The sequence below is a fragment of the Balaenoptera ricei genome, chromosome 1, assembly GCF_028023285.1.
Source record: "Balaenoptera ricei isolate mBalRic1 chromosome 1, mBalRic1.hap2, whole genome shotgun sequence".
Classification (NCBI taxonomy): Eukaryota; Metazoa; Chordata; class Mammalia; order Artiodactyla; family Balaenopteridae; genus Balaenoptera; species Balaenoptera ricei.
Window position 1 is genome coordinate 90,846,897 of NC_082639.1, and position 12,680 is coordinate 90,859,576.

The window sequence follows — 12,680 nt, forward strand, 5'->3', positions numbered from 1 at the left end:
AAAGACTCTGACAAGTACAGGTTTCTGGTAACGGACTGTACTGCTGAACTGAATGAATAAGCATTTTCAGAACTCTAATGAAAAACTGATGAACTCATAAAAGTGCTAACAAAAGATCAAGATGAAAAAAAAAAAAATTAATTACATGGGATTGAGTGAACTGATGAGGATGAGTATAATTTTTGTGACTTTCTGTCTGAATTTAAAAAAAAAAAAAAAAAATTCCACAAGGACTCAGAGGCAAAGAATATACAAATCAATTTTCACTGCAAAGTAAAGGAGCTGTTACAGTGGAGGATTACTGGACTGAATGTCAATACTATGACATAGTATGAGTGTGTTTCATGTTTGGTAATTGCAATCATTGTTGCTTTTGTTGTGGTCATCCATGTACAATGCTTGGTGTCAGTCGATTTATCTCTTGTAAAAATAAAATACAGTGTGTGTGTGTGTGTGTGAAAAAATAAAAAAATAAAAAAATAAAAATAAAAAAAAAAAAAAAGAAACGTTTATGGATGAAATAAATGAGGATTTAGACATTCTTTGAAACAGTCCACTGGTTCTTTATACAGAGATAAATCTACAGTCTGTGATATTAATACATTTCTCTTTCCTGCATTCCAACAATCTCATAAAATTAAAAAGATATAAAAATAAATTTATAAAAAGAAAGCTTTACATGCTTTGTCATTATTTCAACATTTTATCAGTGTTCCTTCTTAAAACCCAAAAGAATATACTTACAAATGTACCTTGCATATAATGCAGTCATTAGAATAAAATCCAGTAGGTGTGAGCACATGCACTCACTGAACAAAGCCTTTGGGCTTATATTCTGGTATCTATATTTCTCTAGACTCCTGGGTTATTCATTCTGCATGACTGTATTATGATTAGCAAATTTCCTTCTCATATGAGTTAATTGACACTTAACAGTTGGATAAAGATTCAAAACACTGACAGAAAAACCTGCCAAAGAACTGAATTAAAGCAAATAGTATTTGCAAAAGTTTTATTCATTATAACATCTGATCGGAAATAAGAAAGTTAGAAAGCAAAGAGCAGAAACTAGCCCCACACTTGTATCATGAACTTCCAGATAATTGTGATTACATTTTTTATAAAAACAAAACTTAAAAGCAGGAAAAAGGAAAAGAATCTGTATTTGTAATTATTTTAATTGATGCCATGGGGAAAGAAAACAAATTTCTCCTATTTTTAAAATACATTAATTCTTTTTTTTTTTTTTTTTGGACTTGAGGACATGGGGTGAGAGGGGGAAGCTGGGGCGAAGTGAGAGTAGCATCGACATGTGGGAAGCAGCAGCATAGCACAGGGAGACCAGCTCAGTGCTTTGTGATGACCTAGAGGGGTGGGATAGGGATGGTGGGAGGGAGGCTCAAGAGGGAGGAGATATGGGGACATATGTATGCATATGGGTGATTCACTTTGGTGTACAACAGAAATTAACACAGTATTGTGAATCAATTATACTCCAATAAAGATCTATTAAAAAAATACATTAATTCTTAAGACCATCAGGTTTCCACTTGAGTTATCAACAGCAACAGCAAAGTGTATCAATTCAAGGGAAATATATTATAGCATTTACTTAGCTTGACTGCTTAATTTTAACTTTTCAGGAACTCAGTAGTGTGGAAATTTGTACCCACATATGTAAGCATATATATACATAATATTTTGTTTTTCTTTTTCACTGAGAGCTAACAGCTCTTAGTGCTGTTACTCTTATCATTTGTTTACAGCATTTAGTCCCACATGCTAGCTACTCCTTAGATGATCTCAATAACTTCCATGATCACAATTGTTATCAATGTCTTCTTATGCTTTTTCCTCAGCTTAACATTCTCAAAATTGTTCACACTAAGTGAATCCTCTCCTTTGATTTTCCACCTCTGTTCTCTCCCTTTATTAACAAAGTGACTTCAGATCCCAGACTTTCCTCAGGTCCTCAAGCTCAGTCATTTAATCCTACCATGTCATCTCAGAAACTCGCAAATCCAGCTTCCTCTCTCTTGTTGAGTAGACCTGTCTTATTTGAACTATACTTGCCACTTTTCTTGACCACTACAGTTTTTCAAGTCAGGTTCACTCACCTGTCCACTTGTTATCACGCCACAAAAGCAAATCTATTCAACTCATTGCTAAGCATATGTCATGAAATACCCATTACCAAGTCTACACAATCTCAACTTTCCCTAAACAGCCATGCACCACATGTTTGTATAATCTGTTCCCTCTGTCTGGATCGCCTTTGGCCCAATTTCTAATCACAGAGTTTGACATAAAGATGTAAGTGCAATCAGGACTTTAAAAAATTAGTCTTATAAAGTTTTTTCCTTAGTAACTGTGAGAGCAAGAATAGCACATGAAATTGATCACAATAATAATTAATTATGAAAATTAACTGATTAAAAATAAATGCTTAACTGAGGAAATTCTGTGAAAAATTTGCCACCCAGACTTGTACTCATATGTTCTAAGAGGGTGCTAGTACCTCTGAGTGAGAAACAGATTTGGAAGGAGCTGGAAAACAGCATTGACCATACGCCTGCTCATTCAAAACATTCAGAGTTTCGCAAGTATCTAATAAATCTGACACTGAGGATCTTACAAATGAACTATGTACAAGAAAACTTTTATAGATCAGAATGGAGTGTGATTATTCTAATACTGTCATGTAATAAGACTTTCCTTGTCATTTAATTTTAGGATAATAAGTTAAATTATGTTTTTCAAAATCCCAAAAAACAGAAGTTAATTTGATACATGAGTAATAAAAATGGAATTCCTATTCTGATCACCTCTACAGTCAAAGCATGATTTGGCACTGTGTTTCTGAGACAAACGTGCGTTGTTTCAGTATAATAAAGACTATCTCTAATTATTCCTAGTGGTCTTAAAAAGCTTTAAATTGTAAGATGTCAGAATGAACCTTCAATTCAAGGATTTCTGAATGGGGACAAATCTCAAATATAATAAAATACTTTCTTCTTTAAAAAAAGGAAACATATATATCAAAATATAGATGCCCTAGATTCTGACTCTTGGACAAGACAATCTTTTGAATCACAGTCAACACAGAACAAGGTGAGAAAGAAAGGTTCCTGGTGATAAGGTGACTCACTATTGTTCTTAAAGTGGATTTGAAATCAGGAATACAATTTTCCAGACATAATTCTAGTTGTTGTGTACAAGAAACTACTAGATGAGAATATCCATCCTAGAAACATTAGTTAATGTGCTAGTTTTCCACTTTAACTTTAAATGTTATATATAATATGGTTACTTTGGATAGAAGCAGAAGCTCTTGATTAAATTAAAGTCAAAAGGGATTTTATAATGATAATTCTCTAGGTACCCCTCCCTCAAAAGACATTTTGGAAATATTTGAGAGGTATTCCCAAGAAGCTATACCATGACTTAGTTAAAAATGATTGACTGCAATATTTGAATGAGAATGCATTTGCAAATTTGAATGTGGATTATCCTTTAGAGAGTTTATTTCTTGCTTATCATGGAGATGGATTTCTCAAGAGGAAACCCAAACAATTTTACTCTTTGGTCTCACTAAAATCATTCTTGATTTTGCTTTTGTAATCCAAGACTTTGAAGCTTACAATCTGACTAAAACTAAGAAGTCATTACACTAAGAATTGTCACTTGGTGAGCAAAACAGGAATTGGCTGTTGCTGCCAGATTGTTTATCCTATGTAGAAAATCATCATGTTTTCAGATCTGTTATCCAGTATTTCTATTGAACCCCAAATATGTGTTCATGCTGGCAGAATACCCTAAGATAATTTTGAGCCACACAGTCAAAGGTAGTCTATGTTGTGGTTTCCTTAAGAAATCTGGATAAAATTAATCAATGTTAGGAACCAAGAATTGATTCCAAGGAAACATGCTAATCCATGGTGATTTCTTATTAGACTACCATCCCACTGCAACAGCCAGATACAAAGTTTTGTTAACAGTGGCAGAATAAATAAACAAAACCGCCAGGATTCTTAAACCATAGGTGAGCTGCCAGTTTCCCCGCTGTCCATCTCTGTTATACACATAAGTTGTTCAGAGAATGTATTTAATGTTATGTTCCCCATAATTTAAGTTACATTTTTTTTTCCATTTCCATTTTCCTACTTGAGAGGAGAGAATGCATTTGACATAGTTCTAGACCAATTACAGCCTTACAGTTCCAACAGCAGGAAATATTTCATCCCTTAATTCTGGATAGAAGAATATATTATCTGCACAGTTTATTGTAATGTGTCTCTTTTAGAGAGTGGAAGGGTGAAAGGGTAGCATGGAATATATCTGTAACAAAGACTTATGTGAAAGGGTCAAGGCTGACAACCTTGTGGAGGTATCCAAAAGACAACGAGTTCTTTTCCATCAACTTATCCCTAAAGTGCTGCTATTGAAAATAAGGAAAATCAAGTAACATCCACGTCCTCAAGTATATTTATTTAAATGTTTAGATACAAACATAGGTCTATTTATGTATTTCAAATATATTTTTAAAAGATTAAATGGAATTAATTTCACCATTGTCCTTAACCTGGTAATTGACTTGTTAATAATAAAGTATCTTTCTGTGAAATGATGAAGTGCTTGAGATAGAAAATTTGAATCAGAAGACTGGGGTCACTTACAGTCTCTCCACGTTGCCCAGGGTGTCCTGGCAGGCCATCCTTTCCAGGTGGTCCCTGAAATCACGAATATTAAACATCGAACGTCATAAATATTTCTTGAATTATTTACAGTCTAAATACATGTTAGGCAATTTTCTTATATCTTCATTAGATATCTTATTTTGATGTTCTATTGACTTCATATACGGTAGAATGTGTATATATCTTTTTTAGCATATCTATAGCTATAAATGAGACCAGGAGAAAATTGTGCAACTGTAATCTGAATATTTTACATTTAAATTTCATTAGCATCTTTCTTGTCAAAAAGCATATTCATATTGGTTTGTATTTTTATTTTTGTAAAAATGTTAGTTCCTCAGTACTTGACAAATGAATATTTTTCCCTCTTTTTGGTGATGTGTTTCTAATACAATTTCTTGGGCACTGAGAGTTGGATACCAGAGATAGATAGTGTCCTCTAGTGGTGGTCTGAGCTTCTAACTGACAAGAATGTGAAAGAAATACAAACTTATAAACAATGGCATTTTACTTCCCAGTTGCTTCAAGTAAAGGAAACAAGGTGCAATGCTCAATTTTAGAAGTCATCCGGACAAATTTTTCCCAGTAGGTTTTCTTAAATACCCTCTTGGAAGCATAATGTTTATTAAACACTAGAGAGCACATCTACTATGTTATCACTTTCAGTAAAGGATGCTGTCTTTGTCATGACTGAAAAAATAAATGAAGCCATTAACTAAGTACTTAAAGTAAACAACTCTGTGAGGTTCTTATGTTTTAGATACTTAGTAGAAATAGATTGCTTCTTTAGACTGCATTATGGATTATTCATCCTACTCAGAAACCATTAAGCACCAAGTTCAATTTTCAAAACATGTATAATAAGTATAGGCAGAGATATTCTTAGGTGAGAATGGATAAACGAAGAGAAATGATCATTGTAATAACATTTTTAATGATAACAGGTACACCTCTCACAGTATGTTAATTATTTGAATAAACCTACTTATTTATTTAAAAATACATTATTTATGTAAATCTATTTTCAAATATCAATTCTTTGTAAATTGAGTATGAAAAAAAGTATTTCAAAAGAAGATCATTTTCACAGATAGCTTTTTTCCCACTGGAATAAGACTTTTTCTAGCTTGGTTATAACATTTCAGTGGAAAGCCTTCCCGACAGTGACTAGTACCAGCTCTGCTTCCTGATTGCATCTTTATTGACACACTGGTTAAATTATCAGCTCTAATTAAAGCCTGTTATGATATTTCACAAGATCATAGCTTGCTCAGTGATCTGTTCATATTTTCCAGGACCATCTCAGTGATTCTATTCCCATTCACCCAAAGGACCAAAACTGGAATGTTTTTAACCAAGTCCCCAAAATGTTCTTGGATATCATCTACCCATCCCTTCTTTCAAAAACATATATTACATATCTATGTATTAGGCATTAGGTGTATCATTCTCGGTTTAGAGGTGAGACACATAAATAAGTAGTTGATTGCTAGTGGACCTCATCTAGGTTCAGTATTTCAAAATAGTAAATAAAAACAAATCCTGTGCTCTATCACTATTTTGATACATATGGGAATAAATATGCCCTTAATTGAGGGCAGTAGTAAAAGTTTTAACTAAAATTATAGAGGGCGACAGCTAAAGGATAATAAACATGAGTCAGGTGCTTTTTTTCCACCACGCTAAAGTGCATCTCAAATGATGAGTTTTGCAATCAGTATAAGCCATTTACATGTTTTTTAGCAAATCTGTAAATATAAAAGTTAAATATCTTGTTATATTTGCTGATGTGAAAAGTATAGATTACACTTTTATTGTAAAATATTATAACTCTTTAAAACAGTGATCTTACATCTAAAAAATGTCATGTGGGATGAATGCAACATGATTTTTAATGGCTTTCCTACATATCCTGTGGGAGCAGTGTAAATAGATTATATAAAGAATTCATATCATCATCACTTTTCTTAAGTATTTATTCCTAATATTAAATGATTAATCCTAAGTAATTTTAATGGCTTCACACTACTATCCAATAAAATAAACATATTAATTACCAAATAATTTCATGGCATTAATTTAAATATAATAATTTTATTGATCAAAATAGACTGCCCCTTTAATATTGTTGGTGAAGAGTAGTGACAACAAATTCATCTAAATGGGTGGGGGGGTGCATATACAGCAAAGCAATCCATGAAGCGACACATAAATAAATGTTAAGATGTTTTTCACTTCACACTGGCACTGAGTTTTGACTTTTCTCTAAATAGAATGTATCTTATAGTAGTCATGTTATAAATCCTAATCACCTAAATTTTTTAATCGAGATAACTATATGGTGACACTGGCATGAGTTTAACAGACTCTAAACATGAACATTCCAAGTGCTTAATCCATACTCCACATGTGTCTGTGTGAATATATATATTTTTTCATTTATTTTTTATGTATATATCTAACATATATATGTGTATGTATATATATATATATATATATATTTCCTGATTACAATGAAAATGAATCAATTAATTTGAAGGAAGAGGAGCTTGGTTCTATCCCTCTACCTGAATCCCTCCTTCTAAATATCAAAGAAATGAAGACAGTTCTTTTCTATATGTTATAAAACTACATAGCAGAGAAATGATAGGTACTCTTATTTCACGCACTAATGTTTCATTTGTCAGAGAAATAGAGTATAAAACTCATTTTGTTTAGCAGTGAAAGCAATGTTCCTTAACAGTGTCATGTCTTTCCAAGCCAACTACATGTTTCTCAAGTGTAGGCATTTATTATACTTCTAATACTCCTTAGAGACAAAATGCATGCATGATCAATGGCTCAAAACTTGTTGAAAGATACATGAGAGAATGGACTGAAGAAGTTTGAGGAAAAAATGGCTTTCTTGACAATAAAATGATATTACATGAGGGAAACTTCTTAACAATTTGTACAAATATAAATGATATGATAATGTTGAAGTTACACATATCACTGGATTTTATGTTGCTAAACAATGATCTATGCACATGGCTTCAAAATACTTATGAAAGAATCTTATGTGCAAAATCATTTTTGCAACAATATTTTTACTTCTCTGTATGTGCAACTTTGCATGACAATATTACATTTGGAACAAAACTGAAATAGTGAGTAAACAATATTATATGCAGACAGTATCTATACTATCCTTTGTTTAATACTAGCTATTTGTATTAATCCTTTCATAACACAATAATATAGATAACAACTTTTCTTGATATGTTTGCTGTAATAGAGCAAGACTGTTAGTGATAAAAATAATATTTTAAACACAGTGTCTAAAATTATTTTTAAAAGTAAGAGAGTTTCAGCATTTAAGTCAGTATTTCACAATAAATAATTCATTTTTCGAATATGTGAGCTAAAATCACATTTGAAAGTAATCAGAGAAAGAGGGGGTTATTCAAACTCAATATAAAAATATTGGAGAACAAGAGTTCCCTGGTGGCACAGTGGTTAAGAATCTGCCTGCCAGTGCAGGGGACACGGGTTCCATCCTGGTCCGGGAAGATCCCACATGCCGTGGAGCAACTAAGCCCGTGTGCCACAACTACTGAGCCTGCACTCTAGTGCCCGTGAGCCACAACTACTGAAGCCCTCGAGCCTAGAGCCCATGCTCTGCAGCAAGAGAAGCCACCGCAATGAAGAGTAGCCCCCGCTCGCCACGACTAGAGAAAGCCTGCATGCAGCAATGAAGACCCAACGCAGCAAAAAAATTAATTAATTTTTTTAAAAATTGGAGAATATATTTATTTACTTATAAATGATTTTCAACATGTTTAAAAATATCATTTGTAACATTTATTTAAATTTCTAACATCTTAATTTATAATTTTCTGAATCGTTCATTTATGCAAGATTGTTACTGGACTATATTTGACTAACTATAATTATTTAAATTATATATAATTATTAGAAATGAGAACATTGGGATGTACAATTTTTGAAATATTGGCATATATAAAAATCCTCACATAACTTCCTCTCACAAAGTGCATGTTGTTGTGGTTTTGCCAAAAAGATTCAGTTCAACAGATGTAGAAAACAAACTTATGGTTACCAGGGGAGAAGGAGGGGGGAGGATTAAACTGGAAGAGTGGCATTGACATATCCACACTACTATACATAAAATAGATAACTAATAAGCACTTACTATATAGCACAGGGAACTCTACTCAATACTCTGTAATGATTTATACGGGAAAAGAATCTAAAAAAGATTGGATATATGTATATGTATAACTGATTCACTTTGCTGTACACCTGAAACTAACACAACATTGTAAATCAACTATTCTCCAATAAAAATTTAAAAAAAGATTCAGTTCAAAAATCAGTTTAAAATATTCAGCCAAAAATCTATATCAATGTGCCGCTAAGTGAAAATAACCAGGATGTGAGTAAAACTGTCACTAGGAATTAGTTATTGGTATTATTACATTGAGAAAACATTTGGTTCTCAAATCACTGACTGAAAATTTTAACTATACTTAGTTTCCTACAGCGTAGATAATATTCAAACTATGTTGGTCTTATTCTCAGCCAAAACATTTTTGAACTTTGCTATTCAAAGTACGGCCCATTGACCACTGGCATTGGCATCATCTAGACATTTGCCAGTAATGTCAAGTCTCAAGACCCATCCCAGATCTACTGATTTAAAATCTACATTTTTAACAAAATACCAACATGATTTACGTGCACATTAAAGTTTGAATAGCATTGTCTACTCTGGACTAGAACAGTGGTTCACAAACATTAGCATGCATCAGAACTATCTAGAGAGTTCGTTAAGACACAAACAGGGCCCCTCTCCTAGAGTTCTGATTAGGTGAGTGAGGTGGAGACAAGACATTGCATTCCTAACGAATTGCAAGTGCTGCTGATCTTCTGGTCCAGGGACCACACTGTGAGAACAATTTCCTTAGACAGGTGGGTGCTATGGTTTGAAAGTCTGTGTCCCCTTGAAATTCAGATGTTGAAATCCTAACCCTCAAAGGTGATGTTATTAGTAGATGGAACTTTTGGGCAGTGCTTATGTCACCTTCATGGAACCTTCATGAATGGAACTAGTGACTTATAAAAGAGGTTCCAGAGAGTAGACAGTGAAAAGTCTGCTACCCGAAAGAGGGTCTTCACCTCACCATTCTGGGATGCTGATCTTGGACTTCCAGCCTTCAGAACTCTAACAAATAGATTCTACTGTTTATACACTACACAATCTGTGTTTTTTTGTTATAGCAGCCGGTACAGACTAAGACAGTAAGTTGATTCTAACTCATAAATAAACTGAATAGGTTGCCAAAAAAAAAAAGAGAGAGAGAAAAAAGCAGCTGAGCACTGAGCATGTCCTATATTCCCACGAATATTTGTGCGAAAGTAAAAGATTTCAATTAACCTTGTGAAAATATTTCATGAAGATATTCTACAGACTGTGGTTCTAAACAAATTTTATAAAAAGGAAATGATTCAGGAAGGGTTATCATTACATTTTCTAAGAAAAATACATTATATAGGCAAAAATAGTAAATACAAATAAATAGATCTTAATGTGATATAAGTAATGTCAGAATGTTGGAGGATATTTAGGAAGTGACATTTTGAAGAAGGATACATTGGATAATGGAAGCTAAAAAAGAAATTGATATACCAAATATTTAAGATTCAGTAATGATTTTTAATGCTGTCAATAATATTCATTGCAGTAGAAGAGTAGTTGAGAGAATAATATTCATGTTGTTCTAGTTTTGATATACTTTGAAGGAATATTTAATAAGATATATTTAAATTAGATTCAGAAACATTTGATAAACTTCATAAGCTGAAAATACATACTCTGGCATTATTAAGCACAATTTTGTTTTTATAGGAATTTTTATCCATATTTGTATCCAGATATTATTTAATATAAAAGCTATGACTTTCAAAATTTGAAAACATTGTCAAATGAAGAAAGAGAAAGAAAAACCATGACACTTACAGGAGGGCCTTTTGGTCCAGGGAACCCAACTGGACCTTGAGGTCCTTGAGGACCCTGAAGAGAAAAAGCAGTGAGGAAATTTAAGAACATACCTTATAAGGCACATCTTTACAGGTTGCAGTTTATTTCTACAGATAAAGAACAATATAAAATACAGCTTCTTTACCATAATGGCAGAACAATTGCATTACAACAAGAGAGTCTAGGGTAATTTAAAAGCAAAATGGATGATCTTCCATACTATTCAGTACTCAAAACTGCACATCACATCAATGGTCTTAGCTGGAGAACACTGTAAATATTTAGAATTCATATTAAAAGTGAATAGAACATGGATGTATCAGGAACCCTGTAGATAATCTACTTTCAACACTGGCTACAAACATCCATAAATGGAGGATATTTCAAGTCCATAGCCCCCAAAAAGAAAAATTATTTTTAAGATTGATTCTATAAATGTTCTGACTCTACAGTCATACAAAATTAAAAGAAAAAAAAAAAGTGACTATCTCAAAAAGACCATAGAGGATACCTTTAACTAATCTCTATATTTAAAATGTATTTATTTTTGAGGATGTCACTATCTCATTTTACTCATGTATAAACTTCTTTTGTAGATAAGACGAAAAGAACATTATTATATAATTATTCTCATTAATATTAAATCCAAATATACATTTATAATATTGCTCTTGACTTGATGCTTAATTAACTATATTATTCAACACTTAGATTCACATATCTTTAAAAGGCATAAAGTAGACCCTATTACAAGGACTACATTGGTCGCAGCAAAAGGATGGTGAAAGATAATCCTTTATATGACCAGAACATGATAATTATATTCCTAAAAGGAATATATATAAAATGGAACATAATATAAATAAAATTTCTTAAGTAATAAAATTATGTTAGGATTTATTTATACTTAAACAAAAAATAAAGTTTACTAAAGTTGATCTTTAATATAATTTACTCTCTTCAATTTATCAATTTAGCCTTCCCACAGGAAATTTCATTACCATTCTCAAGCCAATGCTAGTTCAGAAATCAGCACAAATTATTGCTGTTACCAACGTCTTATCTTAAAATCAAAAAGAAACTTCAAAGTTAGATATGTCATTAAAAAAATAGATATCTCATGTAATTACCAGAAACACTGGGAAAATATTTGGAACTTAGAAATTTTGGTACTCTCATTAAAATATAAAACTATCATTCTTAAATATCTATCATAAGAGCAAGAAAATTATAAACCAATAACCATTTTAAATTCAAAATTTAAAATATAGTATTCCTTTAGGTTATATAGTAAGCTCTACTATCCTAATTTCATAAATTGTCATTTCTTTACTTCTAATTTTTTGCTCCTTTTCAAAATAAAACTTTATTTTGAACTTAAATTTCTTAAAGAAAAATTTCAAAAATCACTTCTCCAGAGAAAATAAAGGAGAAAAAGTGGGTCTTTCTACATACAATTACACAAAAACATGTTGAAACATTCTCTTTGTATTAATCAAAATAGTTTCCAGGTGAGGTAGAAATTACGTAAAGACTCAGTGTGTAAAGATAGTGTTGGAACCCAATTAGTGTTGTCAGATAAAATACCAAATGTTTAATAAAATTTAAATTTTAGATAAATAATGAATAATTTTAATATGTCCCAAATATTGCAAGGGACATACTTATGCCACAAATTATTCATTGTTTACTTAAAATTCAGTTTATTTGGGTGTCTTAGTTGTTTTGTTTTTATTTTGTTTTGTTTTGTTTTCCCTAAATCTTATCATCTTAGACCCAAGTAAAAGCTGTATTAACTAAGTCTTTAATAGCAGGCATCCATGCTCTGCAAATCATGAGTATGAGGGATCATATTTAACTTGTAGAATATCCTAATGGGTGTTTATATATATAATATATATTATTTTTACATATAATACTATATATATATATATACACAC

At 31.9% G+C, this 12,680-nt stretch overlaps 1 protein-coding gene across 1 annotated transcript in view; it reads right to left on the reverse strand.

Moving 5' to 3' along the window:
* COL11A1 (collagen type XI alpha 1 chain) overlaps window positions 1-12,680 on the reverse strand; it is a 214,966-nt gene that overhangs the window by 76,265 nt on the left and 126,021 nt on the right. The window contains exons 36-37 of the mRNA XM_059927069.1: window positions 10,720-10,773; window positions 4,677-4,730 (exon numbers count right to left, since the gene is read on the reverse strand). Of these exons, the coding sequence (XP_059783052.1) occupies window positions 4,677-4,730; window positions 10,720-10,773 (108 nt within the window). The remainder of the gene's footprint in view (window positions 1-4,676; window positions 4,731-10,719; window positions 10,774-12,680) is intronic.